Here is a 22,582-nt window from a genome sequence, read left to right as displayed (position 1 = left end):
GTGTGGCAGGTTATGGCAAATCCTGCCGCCAACAGGCCTGGGATGGGGGGGACAGTCTAGGAAGGCTTGGAGGTTGCAGCAGGGGCGGGTGGACTGGGCATACATCTGGTTCCCTGTTCCATGAGCCAGTGGGATTCTGTGTCCCCGGCCACAAGGGCTGAATAGCATGAGTAGCATGGTGGCTGAGAAAGTGACGTGACAGGGAGCCCCTTCCATGGCCACGAAAGGGGTGAAAGACAGACTGTTGGGGATGAGGTCTAAAAGCTGAGGGACCGAGCAGTAGCCCGGGAGTCCTTGAACCTCTCAAGCGTAGAGTCCGCCTTGTCACCAGAGAGATGGCTGCCATCAAGGGGCATGTCCATAAGGGTCTGTTGGACATCCCACAAGAAACCAGATGTTCGCAACCAGGCGTGGCACCCCAAGGCCACCTTTGACGCAACCAATCTACCAGAGAGTCGGTCGTGTCCAGTCCACTTCGAATAGGGAACTTTGCTGCGTCTCTCCCATCAGCAACTCAATAGCTCGGGCCTCCTCTGGTATCTGCGGCAAAACGTGCGCAACCATATCCCACAGGGAGTGAGTGTAACGGCCCAAAAGGAATGTGGAGTTCACTAACTGCAACGCCCAGACTGGAGGAACATCTTCCCAAGTTGGTCCAGTCTCTGATATCCTAGCAGGAGGTACGGAAGGGAATGCGCCAGATATCTAGGGTGCCTGGATAAAAAGGCTTTCAGGTGTGAGTTGTTGTGACAGGAATTTACGGTCGTTAGGGGCGGGCCGATGGTGGCAAGCGATCATTGTGTTCACAGGAGCCCCTGTGCTGGGTCTGGACCAAGTACCCAGAAGGACAACAGTGAGGGCTGCTTTGAAAGGAAGGAGAGGCTCAGATGTGGAAGCCCCGGGTTGAAGCACCTCTGTCAGAAGATTAGACCTGACTTCAGCAGTAGGTAGTTCGAAGACAAGGACCTCAGCCGCCCTACTGACCACCATAGAATATGTGGCTCCATCTGCCATCGCTACGGTAGGAGGAGAAAGCATGCCAGCGCCTGGAGAAGTATCTAGACCACTGGCCTCGCCCAATTCCTGTACCCAGTCTATGTTCAGGTCATCCTGATATTCATAATGTTCCGGGGACCCCTACAGTACCTTCCTGTATTCATACCCATATAGAAAAGGGTCTGAATCCAACCTGGGGTGATAGACCCCATTGAAGAAGATGGAGGTGCCGGCTGACACCGCTCCGACTCAGTAGGATCTGGTCGACTTTGATTGTGGACACAACCGAAGTCTGGAACGTCGACGACTGAGCAGGCACCGGGGACGGTCTCGATGGTACCACCAGCGTCAGTACCGATCCAGTAGCAGATCCGGATGGGCCCTCAGAGGCTGAGGCCAGAACCGCTGGCACGGAACTCGGAGGGCCCCCTAGCTGAACCCCCAGGGCTGAAGGCACCGGAGGGGAGGTCAGACTTCCCAAATATGAAACTCTCAGCCTCATAGGAATCCTTTAATTGGGCAGTGGTTGCTGCAGCTCCCTGAAAGTCAGGAAGGAGCAGATCGGATCCAGAAGTAGGCTTGAGGATGGAGGCCTAGAGTATTGACGCTCCTCTCCCATCACATCAGCCGACCGACGGGGTGAAGTCGAAGAATGCCTAGCCTTCTTCGACTTCTTCTTCTTACTCGAGTGACACGAAGACTTGGAGGATGACGAGTGGTGGTGACTCCGCGAGCGGTCTCGAGACCTTCCTCAAGTGAGACTGGGAGCAATGCGGAGTCGAGCGCTGGGCCACCATAGCTTGAGGGAATGCTCCCTCAAGGCCTTCGGGTGCATGACCCGGCACTCTAAGCACGACTTTGGGGCATGGTCGCTGTAGGAGAGTAGCCTCTTTCTGGCTTGGTTACCCCCAGTTTTTGGCCTGTTTTTCAATGTGTTTTACTGTGTTCCCTGGGATCCTGCTAACCAGTATCCCAGTGATTATGCTGTCTAACTTGGTTTCTGGATCCTTTTTCACCCCACATTTGGCATACTGGTGCCCCCATGTAAGTCCCTAGTATCTGGTACCTAGGTAGCCAGGGCATTGGGGTACCAGGGGATCCCTATGGGCTGCAGCAGTTATTCTGCCACCCATAGGGAGCCCATGCAGAGAGTTCTACAGGCCTGCCATTGCAGCCTGCATGAAACAGGTGCATGCACCCTTTCACTACCAGGTCACTGCACCAGGTCACTGTAAATCGCCAAGAGGGCAGGGTGCAAGTACCTGTGTGTGAGGGCACCCCTGCACTAGCAGAGGTGCCCCCTCAAACTCCAGCTCCATTTTCAAATCAAATCAAATCATTAACATTTATAAAGCGCGCTACTCACCCGTGCGGGTCTCAAGGCGCTAGGGGGAAGGGGGTTACTGCTGCTCGAAGAGCCAGGTCTTGAGGAGTCTCCGGAATGCGGAGTGGTCCTGGGTGGTCCTGAGGCTGGTGGGGAGGGTGTTCCAGGTCTTGGCTGCCAGGTAGGAGAAAGACCTCCCACCCGCTGTGGAGCGGAGGATGCGAGGGACGGCAGCGAGCGCGAGGCCGGTGGAACGGAGGAGACGGGTAGGGGCGTAGAAGCTGAGGCGTCTGTTGAGGTATTCAGGTCCCTTGTCGTGGAGGGCTTTGTGTGCGTGGGTGAGAAGTCGGAAGGTGATCCTTTTGCTGACTGGGAGCCAATGCAGGTGTCTCAGGTGTGCGGAGATGTGGCTGTTGCGTGGTACGTTGAGGATGAGGCGGGCGGAGGCGTTTTGAATACGTTGCAGACGTTTTTGGAGTTTTGCGGTGGTCCCAGCATAAAGGGTGTTGCCGTAGTCCAGGCGGCTAGTGACTAGGGCGTGGGTCACGGTTTTTCTGGTGTCGGTGGGGATCCAGCGGAAGATCTTGCGGAGCATGCGGATGGTGAGGAAGCAGGAGGAGGACACGGCGTTGACTTGTTTGGTCATGGTGAGCAGAGGGTCCAAGGTGAAGCCGAGGTTGCGGGCGTGGTCTGAGGGGGTTGGTACGGTGCCAAGGGCCGTGGGCCACCAGGAGTCGTCCCATGCGGTCGGGGTGTTGCAGAGGATGAGGACTTCCGTTTTGTCAGAGTTCAGTTTTAGCCGGCTGAGCCTCATCCAATCTGCGACGTCCTTCATGCCATCTTGTAGGTTGGTCTTAGCGCTGGCGAGGTCCTTGGTGAGGGAAAGTATAAGTTGAGTGTTGTCGGCGTAGGAGGTGATGATGATGATGTGCTTGCGTACGATGTCAGCGAGGGGGCTCATGTAGACATTGAAGAGTGTCAGGCTGAGCGAGGAGCCTTGAGGGACGCCGCAGATGATCTCGGTGGGGTCTGAGCGAAAAGGTGGGAGGTAGACTCTTTGAGAGCGGTTGGAGAGGAAGGAGGCGATCCAGTCCAGGGCCTGGCCTTGGATCCCGGTGGAGCGGAGGCGGGTTATTAGGGTGCGGTGACAGACGGTGTCGAAGGCAGCCGAGAGGTCGAGGAGGATGAGGGCGACTGTTTCACCGTTGTTCATCAGGGTTCTGATGTCGTCTGTGACTGAGATGAGGGCGGTTTCAGTGCTGTGGTTGGTACGGAATCCGGATTGTGAAGGGTCGAGAAGGTTGTTGTCTTCCAGGAAGTTGGTAAGCTGTTTGTTGACGGTCTTCTCTCTTACCTTGGCAGGGAAGGGGAGGAGCGAGATGGGTCAGCCGTAGGTTTCTTTAGTAGGGCGTTGACTTCGGCGTGTTTCCAGCTTTCGGGGAAGGTAGCAGATGAAAAAGAGGAGTTGATGATGGTCTGGAGGTGCGGGGCGATGATGTTGTCGGCTTTATTGAAGATGAAGTGAGGGCAGGGGTCCGAGGGGGTGCCGGAGTGGATAGAGTTCATGGTGGTTTTGGTCTCTTCAGTGTTGATGTGGGTCCAGGCGTTGATGGTGATGGCAGGGGGTGTGGGTTCGGTGTTGCTTGGCTGGGTCTGGTGTCCGAAGCTGTCGTGGAGGTCGGTGATCTTGCGATGGAAGAAGGTGGCGAGGGAGTTGCACAGGTCTTGTGAGGGCGTGATGGCGTTGGGGTTGGAGAACTCTTTAACGATGCTGAAGAGTTCTCTGCTGTTGTGGCTGTTTTTGTCCAGTCTGTCGGTGAAGAAATTCCTTTTGGCTGCGCGGATCAGGTGGTGGTGTTCGCGGGTCGCGTTCTTGAGGGCGGTCATGTTGTCAGCGGTGTGGTCCTTGCGCCAGGCTTTCTCGAGGGCGCGACAGGTTTTCTTCGATTCCTTAAGGGTGTCAGAGAACCCGAGAGGTTTTTTGGTGTTGGCCTGTCGATGCGTGCGTCTGAGGGGAGCAAGGTTGTCTGCGCAGTTGGTGATCCAGTTCATGAGGCTGAGGGCTGCGTCGTTGGGGTCGTCGGTGGTGAGGGTAGGTTGGAATTATGATTCCATTTGCTCTGGGAACTCCTTAGTGGACCTCCAGCATTGCTACCACCAGCCTTGGGAGGGTTTTCCGGGCAGCCCGAGCTGCTGCCACCCCTCAGACAGGCTTTTGTCCTCGTGCTGCTTGATCTTATTAAGCCCAGGAAGGCTCAACAAAGTATTTCCTTTGGGAGAGGGCGGTAACCCCCTCTCCCTTTGGAAACAGGGTGACTGGCTTGGTGAGGGGTAGCCTCCCCAAGCAACTGGTATGCTTTGAAGGACATATTTGGTGCCCTCCATGCATAAACCAGTCCACACCGGTTCAGGGACCCCCAGTCCCTGCTCTGGCATTAAACTGTACAATGGAAATGGGAATGACCACTCTCCTGTCCATCACCACGCCAGGGGTGGTGCTCAGAGCTCCTTCAGAGGGTCCCTGGCTTCTTTCATCTTGTTTCCAAGGTTGACAGGGAACTCTGGAAGCATCTGAGTGGCCAGTCCAGACAGGTGATGACAGAGCCCCCTCCTGATGATAGGTGCTTATCTGGCTAGGTGACCAATCCCTTTTTCAGGGCTATTTAGGGTCTCTCTTGGGTGGGTCCTCCAATTCTGTTTGCAAGACTCCAGCAGGATTCCTCTGCAACCTCCACTTTGACTTCTGGCCACTGAAACTGCGAGTGGACCCTCCAGGAACTGGCAACGCTGTAGTCAACGAAGAAGACTCTTCTGCAACTTTGTTTCCACAACTCCTGCCAGCTTTGCAACATTTCCCCGGCCGTGCATCCTCAGAAGACAGTAACTCCTCAGCCTGCACAAGGAGGAGGAGTAGTCTCCCTTGGAGTAAAGGAGTCCCTCCCATGCATCCGCAGGCACCTGCTGCAACAACGACCAGCTGCGTGGATCTCCTCTCATCCTGAGCTGCATGGATCCTGCATCACAGTGGTGGTCCAAAATAGTCCTCTTGTTCCTCTCTGCCAGCTGTACAAATTTGGTGGAGGTAAGCCTTTGCCTTCCAATGCAGGACAGTACCCCCATGCACCATGTCTCTTGCATCTGCCAAGGCTTGTTTGCACCTCCTCCAATGGGATCTTCAGGGGACGTGTAGCTCCAGTCCCCAGCACTCCTTCCTGTGACGCTCAGCGCTCTGCATGGTTCTCCTGCGGCGTGGGATCCCTTTCTGAAGTGCTCCCTGGGCTCCTTCTGCAACTTCTTTGTCCCCGGCCTGTGGGACTCCTATGGGTGCTGCCTCTTCTCCTGAGGAGACTGCGATGCTGAAGGTCCCCTGTGACGCCCCCCTCCTGTGTTGAGTCTTCCTGGGCCTTACTGGTCCTCAGCAGCGCCACTTTTCCACTAACCACTGGTTTGCCTTTGCCAAGGCTTGTTGTTGGAATTCCTGCACCGACACTCGTCTGCAGTCTTCACTCCAGCATGGGAAATCTTCTGCATCCTTCAGGAACTCTTCTTTGGCTCCAGGCTGCAGTGCTGACCTGTTCTTCATCACCGTCAATCAACTCCTGCAAGTACAGCTGGGTGGGTAGTAGCTCCTATTCCTCCTGGACTCCAGTGTGACTTTTGGACTTGGTCCCCTCTCTCCACTGGTCTTTTTCTCCAGGAATCCACTGCTGGTTTCTTGCAGTCTTGTCTGGGTGTCTTCTTTTGTTCTTTTTTTTTCTTTTGGGTGGTTTGGGGAAAATCCAGTGATTTACTCCTGCGCTCCTGGTCGTGGTGGGAGGGTGAGTTACTTACCTCTGTGGTTTTCTAGTACCCCCAGCTCCTCTGTACACATTCCACTTATCCAGGTGGTGGTCCTGTGTTAGCATTCCATTTTTTTTGTATATGGTTTGGGCTCTCCCTAGGACCACTATTGGTTATTGATATTTGCACCTTTTATCTAACCTTTTCTATGCCTATTTCCGATTGCTAGGGTATATATTTTGTGTATTACTTACCTCCTACTGTAGGGGTGCCCATCTAGTATTTTATGGTATTGTGTTCCAAAAATAAAGTACCTTTATTTTTGTACAACTGAGTGTTTTCTTTCATGTGTATAAGTATTGTGTGACTACAGTGGTTTTGCATGAGCTTTGCATGTCTCCTAGATAAGCCTTGGCTGCTCATCCATAGCTACCTGTAGAGAGCCTGGCTTCTAGACACTGGCTAAACTTCACTAAGAGGGGGTACCTGGACCTGGTATAAAGTGTAAGTACCTTAGGTACCCACCACACGCTAGGCCAGCTTCCTACAGTAACTATGCCAAAAAGTGGGTACTTTCCTACGAGGTGCAGCATGCAGCTCAGCTCAGCCCAACTCACCACACTTCCAGCAACCACAAAACTGCTTTTGTGTCCTTGCACCTAGCCATCCTATCAGGAGAAGGAACCAATATATCCACCAGGGGTGGCAGGCCGTTATAACAGACAAGTGGGTCCTACAAATTCTCAGCTGGGACTATGCCATTCCTTTTCTTTATACCGAGACCTACTGACTGTATTATGAGAGGAAGTGGAGGCCCTTTTGACCCAAAGGGCTAAAGTGAGGGTTCCAGCCTTTGAATGTGGAAGTGTATTTTACTCCTCCTACTTCCTTCTGCCAAAAGAGGACGGACTTCTTTGTCCCGTTTTAGACCTCGCCCCCTCACCTCCTTACTGCAGACCCGCAGGGGCTATCTGCTGTTAGCAATGGACCAAGATAATTTTCAGTATTCCCCTTTGGGGTCACTAGCAACTGTAGGGTAGTCACGAAAATGACGATGGCAGCTGCAGTACATCTACTGAGGTCAGATATACCTACCTCGACCACCAGCTGTTGAAGGCCATCTCTCCCCAGGCAGTCGTCCACTTCCTCCAGTCAACAATGAATCTCCTCACATCATTGGGATTCACTGTCAACAAGCCAAAGTCACACCTGGCTCCTTCGCAGATGCTCTCTTTCATCTGAGACATGTTGGATAGAGTTTGGCTATGTGGCTTTCCCCTGGTAACCGAAAGTTCAAGATATTCGCGCTATGGTCCCGATGTCCTGGTTCTCAGTGTGGATGACTCTGAGGCTGCTGGGATTGCTGGTTTTCTGCTTCCTGCTATTGTTGCGTGCCAGATGGCACATGAATATCACAAAATACATCTCCATGTGAAACTCATTTACAATCAATTTAAATATTATAGCAGAAAAATCTTGCTACTGGTTTACTCATGTAAAAAATTCTTAAATGAAGACGAAAATCATCTGTCTAGAATCTTTAAAAAAAAAAAAAAAAAAATCTCAACTGAATCCAGTACCAACACGTGTGAAAAAACTTGTTTTTAATGCTTTAAAAATTGCATCCGCATATAATGGTGAATCATTTTCATAGGAAAATAAACAAAGAGTGATAGTTGAAACAAGTCATCCCCAAGTGAGAAACGAGACACCACACCATAAAGCAAGAAAAAATCACTTATAGTTCATTGATCTTTGGTGTATCTCACAAAGACAGCCTCTTATTAAGTTATGAAGTATGCTTGTCAATACATTGATAATTCAAAACAGAATCAAAAGGTCTTGTCCAATTAGCGTGTTGACAGCGTTTCGACCCTTATGCTGGCATTTAGGGTCTCATCAGGACAAAAAATGACCTAGGGAATGGTGAAAGGTTGGAATTATTAAAGAAAGCTTCAGCTGGATGTCGAATATTGGCATCACTGTCTGACCCAGAATGGTGCTTTTGTCACTTTAATATAAGAGCTGGGTAGACTAGCAGTATCTTCCCACAGTGGAGAATACTGTTTTTGTCTTAATTCTGAAGTCTGGACACAAGGCACATGAAGGCTCTGCAGTGGGGCCTGAAATTCCAGTGGACACAAGCTTGAGGGAAATCTGTTCGATTGTATCCAGATTTCAGAGGAAACTACATAAGATCTGCAGTGGTGGCTACTGGACTCTGATTGGGTAAACGATAGAACCCTCTCCTTACCCCACCCAGAGCTAGCAGTGAATACAGATGCATCACACCTCGGTTGGGAAGGCCACCTGGGAGAAATCAGAGAGGTCTGGTTTCTGGCAACTTGCTGGAGTTGAGAACAATTTGCTTGCCTGTGAATGCTTTCTTCCCTACCATCAAAGGAAACTAGGTGCAAATGCTTGCAAACAACACCACTGCCATGTGGTACTGCATCAGGCAGATACAGGCGGGGTTCTGGATCTTGTGGCAAGATCCTTGTGCCTATGTCATTGGCTGAACCGCCACAACATTTTCCTAGTACTGAGCCACTTGGCAGGATTTTTAAAAGCCAGTGCGGACAAACTCTGATTCTTAGTGGATCACAAATGGCAATTTCACCTGGATGTGGCACACAGTCTTCCAGCAATGAGGGTAACTCTGCCTCTGTCTTTTTGCCACTGCAGAGAACATGCAATATCAGCACTTCTGCGTGCTGGAGTTCCGGAGCCACTCTTGCTTAACAACACATTTCATCTGTTGAGCTCAGGACTCCTATAAACCTTCTTGCCTCTACTGCCCAGAGCTTTGAAGATCAGTAACAGCCCAAGTCATCCATGTGGCTCTTGATTGGGGAAGGAGAGTGTGGTGTCCAGAACTCCTGGTTATGAGCATCTGTCCTCTGATCAAGATGCCAATTCGAAAGGGACTTCTGTTTCAGCAGCATGGTGTTGCACCCAGGCCTGCACACTGCATCTCCATGCTCGGAGATTGAGCAGTGACAATTGACCGCTTTCAGCCTGCAATCTTAGGTCGTTCAGGTGATCCTGGTTGCAAGACCTCACACAACTAGTGTATGCGAGTTGATGAGAGATTTTTTTTTTTTGTTTGGTGTGGCACCTGGCAAATTTGACTTAACACATGGAGAGAGTAAGGGAGAGAAGGATAACTGGGAGGAACATAACCATACTTATCTCCCTTTGTACATAACCAAACATCACACCAAGAAGTACGGGGTTCACTCATATATAGAGGAGTGCTCACAGGAGAAATACACTTAGAACCCCTGCCGCTCTTAGTCCTTATTAGGAGAATGCGGATGATGAGATGCTGTGGAGAATTGGAATGAGGTGGGGGAATTTACTTTACGGACTAGGTGGTCTCATACACTATATAGTGAAACAATATAACATTTTTCTAACACAGGTGTGGTTCTTTCCTTTGTGTACATCACTGACTCACCTGTGTGCTATTTGCAACCGCTTTACACCCTCCTGGATAAGCCTTAGCTACTCTCCACATCTACCATTTTGAGAGCTCTGATTCTCTAGAACTGCCTACAGTATCACTAAGGGTTGCCTGAACTCAGTGCACGGTGCCTCACCTATACACATCCACAAAAATGATCGTTTCTCAAGGTAAGTAACTTGTTAGACACTGTTGTTGATGCCCTCTCGATTTAATTTGACAAAGTTCACTGGGCCGCAGAATAATTATGGGGAACGGACCTCAGCTTACTATTTGGCTTCTTCTATACACTGTTGACCTCATGTCTGGTGTTGGAGTTGCAGCTGGACCTGCATGGTTCCACCTGATATTGCTGGAAAGCAAAAAGCATTTTTCTGCACCAGTCTGAGGTCTGGGAAATATTCTAAAAGTGAGAAGTCTGCAGGAAGATTGCATCACCCAGAATATTGCTAACTGAAGGTAAATGATTAACTTTTCTTTGATAATTGGGTAAGAATATATAAATAAAGCTTTACTTTATTGTATTATTTCAGATTGTCAAGGGATTGAAGGGGACAAGACATGTTGGCCAACTCAGTCTGCTTTGACCACACGCTTGCGGCGACTGATAACTGCTTATCAGCGTAACAGCAAGAACAGGCAGGTCAAACAGATCCAGCAAGCATTCTTCCTCCAAGCTAGTGTGTCACAAACTCCATGTGAAGAAGCAGTTCTGAATCCAAAAATGGCAGCTAAACTAGAAAGGCAGCAGAGGTATGTATACTATTGGTTTACTTTAAAAATTCTGAGAAATATAGAAGTTATGCTCAATGGCAGGAACCTAGTAACATTTTCCCTGCCACCCTCTCTGTTAAGTGGTAGCCACCCTAGAAGGCATATAAAAACTGATCCACTCAATAGTTTGATACGATGGCAGGAAATATGATTAGAGTATCCCGATTAGCACTATTGGATATGAAATAAAAACACATAGAACCCTAATGTCCATCATTTTCTGTTTTTGATTAATTGATGACTGCATTTTGATCAAAGATTCCTCTTTTGACCAGATACACAAAATAACCTAAAATCATATTTTGTTTTTTAAACTATTTTTTTCATTTCTAGTTTTGCCATGCTACAATATTGCAAAATATTATATCATATTTAAAAAAAAAAAGACAATTCTGAAGAAATTGCTAAATGATAAAATGGGCAATCATGTTATAGGTGCCTAAATTAATAACAAAAAAAGGGAGAGAAGTGGGACAGCCGAGTGGAAAAGCCATTATTAAAAGAGAATGGACAAAAATTGAACTATCTACCATGAAATAGGTGCAAACAAAGAAACCTCACATCAAAAACCCTCAATTTGCTAATGAGTGTTTTTTTTTATTTACGGTTTCAGTCAGAATGATCTTCAGATATAGATCTCATATTATCTGCAACTCTTTAAACTGTACATTTTTTTAGGCCTACTTACCTAGAGGAGGACTTGGCTAGGTTTTTAATGTTATTCACAATTATCAAACAGGGCTAATATGAGTCTGATGTATGACATCTTTCAGATGTGTATATTTTATTTTTCTTTAGATGGACAAGAAGAGAGGAAGCTGATTTCTACAGAGTGGTTTCCACTTTCGGAGTTGTGTTTGATCCTGGAAGGGGGCGGTTTGACTGGACAAAATTCAGAGCCATGGCTAGACTCCATAAAAAAACAGATGAGAGTTTAGAGAAGTACTTGTATGCTTTCATGGCCATGTGCAGACAGGTCTGTCGATTGCCTTCAAAAGGTGTGTAACTTACTGTTTCTATTTTTTTTATTACTCCCAAGCCAGCACTCTTGAATGTTTCCAAATCAGATGGTAATTCATTGCGATATTTTTTTTTCAGTACATTTTAATAATGCAATTCTGACCCTTGCCCTGCAGCATCCTGAATTTGAGGGGGCGTTGGTGATGCAGCAACAAATTGAGGAATTCTATGAAGCATGTTGCTTGTTACTTCTGGCACACCTGCATGCCCCAAAGAGACAAGAGGTCTCCTGACTGTGCTTCCGCCAGAGAGTCTACCCTCAGCGCCAGCTGGGCCTTCTGGCTTCATTCCAGGTTCCAGCCTGATTTTGGTACCAGTTCCCTCTGCAGTGCCACAACCCACACCAAAACACAATTGGCCGACACCAGCACAATCCACTCCTCCGGACAATGATGGCAAACCCATAGTGTTGTCCAGTGCCGATTTACCTGAGCTGCGGCCGTTCAGTCAAAGTTCCGACTCTTGACAAACGGTGCCATTTCCCTTCCAAAGAGCTCATGTTCTCCATGAATTGTTTGGCACAAACTATGATGGTGGAGATTAATTTGCACAGCCATGTCAGGAGGATAACTGTTACAGGGACCTCCAAGATTCTGGTGGTCCCCTAGACATTAGACTGTTTTCACCTCTGGGCGCTGTCACACAAGACAGCACCTCCTTTGCTATGGTTGTGCGAAGGACTACTCAGTAAGTTAAGATAAATATCTTGACTGAGGTGCTTCATCCTGACCAAATGAGTTCTGAGCCCCTTCTTCCATTTAATGAGACTCTTACACGCTTTTGGGGACCTTGGCCATGCCCTTCACAGGCACACGTATTCATTAGTAGATCACCAGGCATCATGTCTGGCAAATTCCTCAACAGGGTTACGTCTTACCATTTCCTTGTGTAGGGAAGTGGGTTCTGATTGCAGTACCCTACCCAAATACTTTTTGCCTAGTTTTTAGATGCAACTTCGATATGCCCCTGCTATTTCTTTGTTGATTTTCAGACACAGTAAGTGTACAGGGAAGCTATTTTAAATACATGTGCTGAACACTGGTCACTACGAGTTCCCCATCTATATGATGGATTCTTTGTATCCTGGGATGTTTGGTATCAAACATCTCAGAATAATAAACCCTCACTGACCACAGTGATGGATTTAATAAAAAATGCACACAGAGGGCACCTTAGATGTGCCTCCTGGGAACCTACCCAGGTGTGTTCACTGACTGGGCCAAACCAGTTTAGTCACCTTAGACCAATTCTGGCCCCCCTGAGGTGAGAGCTCTCAGAAGCCCAAAGCAAGGCCTGCTCAGGGCAGAGGTGTGACCTCTTCTCTCAGGCAGGATGGACATTCCAGGACGGGGAGCTTCAAAGGGCTTGCTGCCTTTGTAATACGACCCAGGTCTCTCCAGATGGTGGAGATGACCAACCCCCTGTCCTGACCCCACTTTTGGTTGCAGCACAGGCGGGAAGATTAGTTAAATTAGGAGTAGTGCCAACTTCTTTCCAGTCTCACCCCTAGGATGGGCAAGCTGAAGAGGGCACTACTTTTTAAATTTCTTCATCTTGTTTTAAAGGAATTAGACCACTAGAGTTAGGGTTATGCCCACTTCCCAGTGGAAGTGGTCATAAGGAGGGTGTAGTCGCCCTCAAGGTGATCAGCCCTTTGGCTTCCGTCTGGCACTCCCTGTAACACACCTAAATTGAGTATTTAGGTGGCATCCCTGGACCCTAGAACTCAAATCCTCACTGCCTATGAAGAAGGACAAGGAAGAGTCGACCCCGACGGAAGAAGGAGCAGCTGACCCGGTATCAGCTCTTCTGGCCTGTCTGCTAACCTCAACAGACTCTGCACAGAAAGACTCATCCTGCAGCTTCAAGAACCTTGAGAAGCCTGCCTTCCTTATAAAAATACTCAGACTCCCATGAGCAGCGGACCTGCTCAGCAACAAAGTATCCAGCATGGACTCTGCAGCTTGGAAACCTGACACCCGATGTGACCTCTGCACTTGACAACCTGATGAGAAGCCCACCAACGGTGCCACAAGGGCTCCCCATCTGTCCTGAGCACGAGTCCACCCGAGTGTCACCTATTCTGGACTCATCCAAGTCATCTCCTCCCGCACGCTTGTGGAGAGAGAAAACTAGACAGCTACAGCAACCACTGCACCGGTGACTTCTGACTCCAGCTGAAGTGGGTCAACGGTGTTGACGATGTGCCCCGGCTCCTAGGAGCTCAAGTCCACCGTGGGTCCATCCCTGCTGGACTCCCCCATCATGCCTGCAGCCTCAATACACAGGAACCACAACCCGAACGTGAAAGCCTGACGCCTAAAGAGACCCTTGCATCCGTCACCCATGGGCATAAGAGAAGAGGACCAAAGCTGCACCCACATCCCCGAGCATCACAAGTCTCCACTACCCTCCTGTTTGTTGTCCCTGATTGACTTCCAAGCTAGAGCCTGCAGCCTGTCTTCACAAAGATCAATCTCCCATAGGAAATCATTGGGCACCCGACACCTTATTGCACTTCTGCACCTGGCCGCCCCAGCACTCTGGAGCCTGGATGGTAGCACTGGGACCTATAGGGTGCGTATTTCCACATGCCTCATCTTGCAGACCCACTGCTGTTTATTATGGGCTGCAAGCATTTTCATTTCAATATACTCCCTTTTGGTCTTACCAGCGCCCCTTGGGTGTCCACAAAAATTAGGGCAGTGATATGAACACATCTTCATAGGTCAGGGATCTAGTCTTCCCCCTACCTAGAGCATTGACTGTTGAAGGCGGGTTTGCTTCAGACAGGCATCGCCCACCTGTAGACTACAGCAAATCTCCTGACACGCTCCCCTTCACCAGAGCCATTCTGCACATAGTGCAGTTTTACACCTATGTCCCAGAGCGGTGAGACCAGGAAATTTGGCTCTGATCTCTATTTTTAGCCTATAACCTGGATCTGCGAAAGGATTTGAGGCTGCTAGAACTGATGGCATCCTGCTGGCCAAGCACACAAGTTGGCATGGTCACAGCTCAAGGGAATTTTTTTCGATCTTGCCCAGAATTTGGAGGAAACTGCAATGGTGGTTGTGGGACTGCTTTTGGGTTATCCCACCCAGAGTTCACAGTGGTGACCAATGCATCAATTTTGGGTTGGAGCGGCCATCTGGGAGAGGTAAAGATCAGAGGCATCTGATCTCTGGTGGAGGCTCGGCTCCATGTCATGCTTGTGGAGCTGACAACCATTCGCTTGACATTGAAAGCCTTCCTGACACCCATCTAAGTGAAGCTGGTGCACCTGCTCACAGACAACATCACTGACATCTGATACTGGAAAAGGCAGGGTGGGGTAAATCCATGGACCCTGTGCCAGGAGGCTTTGCTTCTCTGGGTGTGGCCTTACCATCAAGGAATTTTTCTTATGACATACCACCTGGCCAGAGCGAATAAACTAAGCAGGCACAAATGGTATTTACATACGAAGGTGGCATAGGGTGTTTTCTGTGAGTGAGGAGAGTTGTGGCTGGTTCTTTTTGCCACCACCAAGAATGCACAATTTCAGCACTTTTGTGCTTTGGAGTTTCCAAGACATCTCTTGTTTGGAGACGTGTTCTGCATAGACTGGAGCCCAGGACTGCTGTACGCTTTACCTCTCAATACTTCTCTTGCCCAGAGTTCTGAAGATAATCAGGACCAACCAGACCCAGGTCACTCTAGTGCCTTAGATTGGTCTGCGACTATGCTATTCCAAACTCCTGGGCATGATCATTTGTCCTCTGATCAGGCTGTTTCTGTGGGAAGATCCCCTGTCACAGTAGCATGGCAGGGGTCTGTACCCCAACCTCCACAACTTACACCTTCATGCATCGAGATTGAGCGGCAACACCTAGTATTTTTAACCCCTCTGCTGCCGGGCCTTTTCCCCCTCAGGTGCCAAGCCTTTTTCTTGCTATTTGGGGCAGTTCGCACTTAGGCCTTCATAACTTTTTGTCCACATAAGCTACCCACGCCAAATTTGTGTCCCTTTTTTCCCAACATCCTAGAAATTCTAGAGGTACCCAGAGTTTGTGGGTTCACCTGAAGGAGACGAAGAAATTAGCCAAAATACAGCAAACAAATTGTGTTTCTTTCACAATTTGTTTTTTTTAAAATGGGGAAAAAGGGCTGCAGAAGAAGGCTTGTGTTTTTTCCCCTGAAAATGGCATCAACAACGGGTTTGCGGTGCTGAAATCACCACCTTCCAAGCTTTCAGGAACAGGCAGACTTGAATCAGAAAACCCAATTTTTCGAAACTATTTTGGCATTTTACTGGTACATGCCCCATTTTTTTACAATGTTTTGTGCTTTCAACCTCCTTCCAGTTAGTGACAGAACTGGGTGTGAAACCAATGTTGGATCCCAGAAAGCTAAACATTTCTGAAAAGTAGGCAAAATCCTGAATTCAGCAAGGGGTAATTTGTGTACATCTTAAAAGGTTTTCCTAAAGAAAATAACAGCTGAAATAAAAACAAAAAATGAAATTGAGGTGATAAAACAGCCATTTTTCTCCACGTTTTACTCTGTAACTTCTTCCTCCGATGTCAGATTTTTCAAAGCAATATACTGTAATGTCTGCTGGACTCTTCTAGTTGCTGGGATATATAGAGCTTGTGGGTTCATCAAGAACCCTAGGTACCCATAGCCAATAAATGAGCTGCACCTTGCAATGGGTTTTCATTGTATACCGGGTCAGCAATTCTTTTGCTGAAGTATAAAGAGTGAAAAATGGGTATCAAGAAAACCTTTGTATTTCCAAAATTAGCACAACATAAGTTATTGAGAGGTAGTGGTTATTTGTACATCTCTGAATTCTGGGGTCCCCGTACTAGCATGTGAATTACAGGGTGTTTCTCAAATAGACGTCTTTTTTTACACAATGTCTTACATTTGGAATTTAAAAATGTAGAGAAACACAAGGGGCAATAACACATGTTCTGCTATTCTGTGTTCCCCCAAGTATCCCGATAAAAATTGTATCTCACTTGCGTGGGTAGGCCTAATGCCCAAGTCAGGAAACGCAACATGGACACATCACATTTTCCCAAAGAAATGTGACATGTTTTTTGGAAAGTACCTAGCGGTGGATTTTTGAAAACTAGACACTTAAGGGAATCCAGGATGAGGTGACTAGTGGGGCTCTCACCAGGTTCTGTTACCCAGAATCCTTTGCAAACCTCGAAATTTGGCCAAAAAAAACACTTTTTCTTCACACTTCGGTGACAGAGAGTTCTGGAATCTGAGAGAAGCCACAAATTTCCTTCCACCCAGCGTTCCCCCAAGTCTCCGGATAAAAATGGTACCTCACTTGTGTGGGTAGGCCTAGGTCCCGCATAAGGAAATGCCCCAAAACACTATGTGGACATCAAAATTATCAAATACTAAACCCAAACATTTCTGAAAACTAGATACCCGAGGGAATCCAGGAGGTGTGACTTGCATGAATCCCTCAATGTCTTCTTACCTAGAATCCTCAGCAAACCTCAAATTTAGCGAACAAATCACATTTTTCCCACATATTTGTGTGGGATCACCGCACCGGGACAAATTTCCTACCACCCAACGTTCCCCTTAGTCTCCCGGTAAAAATGAAACCTCACTTGTGTAGGTTGGCCAAGTGCCTGTGACAGGGAAGAGCCAAAAACTAGTCTAAATTGAGGGGGAACCAAAGCGGGTCCAAAAGGCCAGTTTAAAAAGAAAGAAAAAACATTTTTAGGCTGACATGTATGGCAGGATGATTATTTATATAGATGAGACAATGCTGGGTGGTAGGAATTTTGTGGATTCCTGCAGATTCCGGAAGGTTCCATCACAAAAATATGGGAAAAATGTGTGATTTCCAGCAAAGTTGGAGGTTTGCAGGGCATTGTGGGTAAGAAAATGGTTCAGGGTGCATGTGAAGCACACTGCCCTGGAATCTCCCAAATGATTAGTTTTCAGATGTGTCTAGGTCTAGGATTTTTCTACATGGCAGCGTCCCAAAGTCCAAAAATTGCAGCCCTCACTATGCCAAGTGGGATGATTTTGAGAGTTAGCCAAGCTCTCATGGCCCAAATGTAAAACCAAACCCCAAAATAATCAAATGTCCTCTTGCTTGCAGTCGGATAAGATGTTTTAGTGTGTGGGGGAGAGCTGAAAGACTGTTACCCCCTTCGGTTCGGGTGGGGGCATAACCAGGCCCATACAGGTTGGTAGCCACCACCCCACTATTTTTTTATTTTATTTTATTCCCTGGCATCAGGTAGACTTTCTGCACTGGTTGGTGGAAAATCCTTGGCCCCCATTTATTTGGGGTGGGGGTATGGCCATACACCCTCTTATTTTGAAGAAGAAAAAAATCTTCCCTGGTCTCTGGTGGGCTTTCTGCCCCCCATGAGGGCAGATGGGCCTTCCAAAAATAGGGCGATCTGCCCTTGCATGAAATTGACGCAAAAAAATTAAAATTCCCTGTTGGCTAGTGGTTTCTGCCCCCTTGGGGGCAGATTGGCCTAATAAAAATAGACTGATCTGCCCCCTAGGGGGGCAGAAACGGCCTAAAGACAATTTGCCCCCCAGGGGAGCGACCGTTGCTTAAGGGGTGGCTCCCTACATATAAAAAAATAGAATAAACACACAAGAAAATCCCTGGTGTCTAGGGTTTTTAGATCGGTCTAATTAAAATAGGCAGATCTGCCCCCAAAGGGGGGTAGAAATGGCCTACAACAAATTTGCCCCCTCCCCACCGGCTCGCCGTCGGGGGCAGGGGTGGAAGGGGAAGCGATTCCGCTTCCATCCCTGCCTTGGGGGTGCTGAGGCGAGGCTCATGGGGGAGCGCTAGCTCACCCCCCCTCATGAGCCGGTCCAAGGACGTAACTGTTACATCCTTGGCGCCTCAGCACTCCAGCCAAGGACATAACCGTTACGTCCTTGGCTGCCAAGTGGTTAACCGTCCTGCAGATGTTGTTGATGTTATCTTGGCAGTCAGGCAACCCTCAACCAAATCTGTATATGCCTGCTGTTAGGATAACCATATTGCCTGGTGTGCTTTTAAACAGATCAACCCACTTTATGCCATGCTGTCCCAAGTTTTGTTATTTGTGTTGTTCCTATCCCAGCAAGGCCTTACTTTGGCAACCGTTAAAGGGTACCTGTCCACTCGTTGGACCTTTTTTTTTTTACAGTTGCTAGAACAGCCTTAATTATTTTAATCACCAGTTGTGATGGGTTTCCTCAAAGGATTGCAGTATGTTCCCCCTTCTCCTTTTGATATGCCCTAATGGGGTTTAAATTTGGTCCTCGCATTCTTCATGTATGCACCCTTTGAGCCTCTCCACAGTTGTTCTCCATGGCTCTTTACACTCTGGACAGTCTTTCTTGCAGCCATAACATTGGTGCGGCAGGTGAGCAAGTTACAGGCCCTGTCTGTTAATTTGCCCTTCTCCACTTTCTACCCCTGCAAGCTGGTTCTGTGGTCTCAAGCCTCCGTACTGGTACACGTAGTGACTCCTTTTCATGTCTCCCAAAGCATCACTCTTCTGGTGTCCTTTGTTCTCCCTCACTCCTCCTCTGAGGAGGAGAGACTTCGCTAACTGAATCTAATAAGGGTTCTTAGCTCTTACATTGATTGTACCAAAGAACATCAGTTGAACAATCAGCTTATTATCAGATTCTCTGGAGCAAAGGAAGACAAGGCTGTACAAAAAAGACCATATCATACAGGAGCATACTCTGTATTAAGATCTGTCATGCACTCACCCAGTAGCAGCCCACTAAAGATTTGCAGACTCATTCTACCAGATACAAGGCTGCTACCACTGCGTTGGAGAATTAGGTACCAGTTGTGGACATTTGTCAGACGGCTAATTGTGCCTAAATACATATGTTCACAAGGCACTATTGGCTAGACAACCAGGTTACCCAGGGCCACCACTTTGCCCGCATAATCTTTCAGGAGATTTTGGTTTGAGACAGTAAATAGACCCACCTCCTGGAATGTACTGCTCTGGTATCTATTGAGAAGGTGAGTAATCTGTGGTTAAAAGTCTCTATCTTAATTGTGGTAATGCTCCATCCAGTAGAGACAATATAACTACATATTCCTCACTGCCCCTCCCCGTTCTATGAACTGGGCTTTTTCATCTGATAAGATTCCAACGTAAAGATCTACACACTGGTCGCGATACGCCTGATTTTGGCTCCTTATCTGCGGGCGCAGATGAATCTGAAACCAGCTGATGTCAGCCTATGTAGGCCGACACAAGCCTCTTCTGGCACGGAAGACAATGCAGAACCCCTGGCTCGCAGGAGTACTGCTGACAGTCTGACTCCTAGGGAAATATTTAGAAAGTGAGGAATCTGTAGTTAGGTAGTCTCTACCAGAAAGAGTGTTCCAGAAGGTAAGTACTTTGTTCTTTGGGTGTCGCACTTGCTTCACCAACAGCAAAGAGGTTTTGTAGGTTTGATAGGCAGTTTCATTGGAAGGCGCCTTTGAATTTATCTCAGCTACAGGAGCCACAGTCCTCCTAACAGGAATGCAGCTAGGGGATGTCCGCAGACTGTTGTCGTGCTCCCCAGACTGTAATATGAAGGCACTCAGCTGGGTTTCTCTTGTAGTGCCAATGTTTTTTTTTGTTTTTTTTGTTTTTTTGTTTTCAACAGCACATCCAAGAAATTACCGTACTGTATATCACATATATATATGTTTAGCGCCAATAATACAAATACAAATGTAAAACAGTCCCCCCCTTCAATTCCTTCCTCAGACACTGTTCAGCCATTACATATACCAAAAATAATCACATTTGCGAGTCTCTCCATCAGTTCCTCAAATGAGTCCCCACCCTCACCTTTTAATGCACATCAGGATTCTGGCTTTCCACATCATTTGGTACTTTCAAGAAATTAAAGTTCATCCATCCTCCCGAAATTTTTTAGAACTTTCGGGGGCAGAGAAAGTGACCTGCTTCCATAGGTCACTTTTTCTGCCATCATATAAATGTTCATACCCGTTTCCATCCCCCCAAAGTCTGACATTCCAGAGCTCACCAGTAGCAAACTTTATCTCTTGGCCTGTACCATCCAGGACCACAAAATAATAGCTTAGCTCGAGTCAGATCTATATCATTAGGGATTCCTTAGAGAATTAATTTGGGGTCCTGGGGGATTTTCTCTGAGAACCCCACATAGTTCCTCTTTATTAGCCACCAATTACTTCTGAATCAGCGGGCAAACCCAGATCGTGTGAATAAAGGAACCATCCTCCCCTTTCCACCTCATTCAGTGTGGATGTTGTGCTTTCCCCATAGCATGTAGTCTTCGCCTGTCATAATACACTTTATGTAGGATCTTAAATTGGACCAATCGGAGCCAGGTTCTAGTTGTTACCTCCCTTGGTGAAGCAAGGCTGCTTCCAGTCAGTATCTTCTAGTTCACCTAAGTCCATCACCCAACAGCCTCTAAAACTGATTAACACATCAGATGTATTATTAATAATGGTCTTATATGTCAAAGAAACCTTTTCTCTCCCCAGCTCCTCCATTAATAGCATCCCTTCCAATGGGGTGTATTCTGGGAGCCTCTCTCCTGGGAGATCCTCTGCATTCCATGCATGCCGTAGTGTAAAAATGGAGTGACACTTAGCTCCAACTCCCGCTTAAGAGAGGTAAAGGGCATGATATTGCCCCCTTCAACAGGTCCCCAGTCTAAGAAATCCCAATGCGATCTCAGTCCTGGAAGCTATATAGCTTTTGCATCTCTGGGAGCCATTTTCCTTCACACAGGGGAAGTCTCCTGCGTAGGTCGGTGATGCCACCCTCCACTGTGATCGCTGCAATCGAAAGGTGGAATAGTCCGATGGGACAAACAGCCAGTCATTTATGTTAATTAAATGAGCCGCCCAGTAATATGCCTCAGGGACAGTCCTCCCTTACTCTGGTTATATTGAAGTGTTTTTAAGGCAATTCTAGGGTGTTTCCGATCCTAAAGGAAGAGGTGCATATAACTCTTGTGTATGGCGGTAAAGCCTCCGGGAAGATCCAATTGTAGGAAAGTATCTTCATTCGATGGCATCTGTCGCTGTAGATACGCATGTTTTGCAATAGCTCGCCATCTGGTGTTGGGCCGGAGTGTTACAAGTTGTTTTTCTTCGAAGAAGTCTTTCGAGTCACGGGACCGAGTGACTCCTCCTTTTGTGTCCATTGCGCATGGGCGTCGACTCTATCCTCGATTGTTTTTTTTCCGCCATCGGGTTCGGACGTGTTCCTGTCGCTCCGAGTTTCGGAACGGAAAGATAGCTAAATTCGGAAGATTTTCGTCGGTATTGTTGCGTTCGGGATCGGCGTAGTTAGATTCAACACCGCATCGAAGATCGAAGAGCTCCGGTGCCCATCAGGGTAGTTTTTCGATCCCCCGTCGGGGCCTGGTCGGCCCGACCGCGTGCTGAAGAACGCCGATGGAACGGACCCCATTCCGTTTCTGTCCCAAATGCCACAACAAGTACCCCTATACAGACCAACACTTGGTCTGTAACCTGTGCCTGTCACCTGAGCACAGTGAAGACACCTGCGAGGCCTGTTGTGCGTTCCGGTCCCGAAAAACACTCCGAGACCGTCGAGCCAGAAGACTTCAAATGGCGTCCGCGCCGACAGCCCACCGAGAGTTCGAGGAACAAGAAGAGGAAGGTACCTTCTCGATCCGCGAATCGGACTCCGAGGAATTCAATGACCCACAAACCGTGAGTAAGACGTCGAAAACAACACATAAGAAGATTGACAAGGCCCAGGGGACGCCACTGCCACCAGGCCATGGCTCGACCCATAAATTCGGTGACCGACCGTCGGCACCGAAAAAGGCCCAAACAGTGCCGAGACAGTCCGACTCCGGTCGAGACACCGGTACGCAGCCTTCTCGGGACCGAGAAAGTGCTGGAGACAAGCATCGACACCGAGATAGCGGTGTAGACACGGCTCGACGCCGAGACAGCGGCACCCACGAAGATCGACGCCGAGAGGTTTCGGCCCCGAAAAAAAGAAAAGTCAGGTCGGAGCAGAAAAAAGATGCAGACAGGGTTTCGGCGCCAAAACAACCTGCAACCGACCCAGTTTCAGGCTCTTATACAGAGGAGCATTCACTAACCTCCCAAATGCGAAAGCATAGGTTCGAGGAAGAGCTGCAATCTACCGATGTAGACCATATGCAAAAGCGTATCTTCATACAGGAGGGAA

The 22,582-nt window shown here is 48.2% G+C and overlaps 1 protein-coding gene across 8 annotated transcripts in view; it reads left to right on the top strand.

Moving 5' to 3' along the window:
• Window positions 1-22,582, top strand: part of CHD9 (chromodomain helicase DNA binding protein 9) — a 1,629,153-nt gene that overhangs the window by 1,172,386 nt on the left and 434,185 nt on the right. For all 8 annotated transcript variants that reach the window (XM_069216350.1, XM_069216347.1, XM_069216351.1 and 5 more), the window contains 2 exons: window positions 10,100-10,319; window positions 11,139-11,338. In XM_069216350.1, the coding sequence (XP_069072451.1) occupies window positions 10,100-10,319; window positions 11,139-11,338 (420 nt within the window). The remainder of the gene's footprint in view (window positions 1-10,099; window positions 10,320-11,138; window positions 11,339-22,582) is intronic.

This window comes from Pleurodeles waltl, chromosome 12 (genome assembly GCF_031143425.1).
Source record: "Pleurodeles waltl isolate 20211129_DDA chromosome 12, aPleWal1.hap1.20221129, whole genome shotgun sequence".
Lineage (NCBI taxonomy): Eukaryota > Metazoa > Chordata > Amphibia > Caudata > Salamandridae > Pleurodeles > Pleurodeles waltl.
The sequence above is the reverse complement of the archived record's forward strand: the minus strand, read 5'-3'. Positions and strand labels throughout refer to the sequence as shown.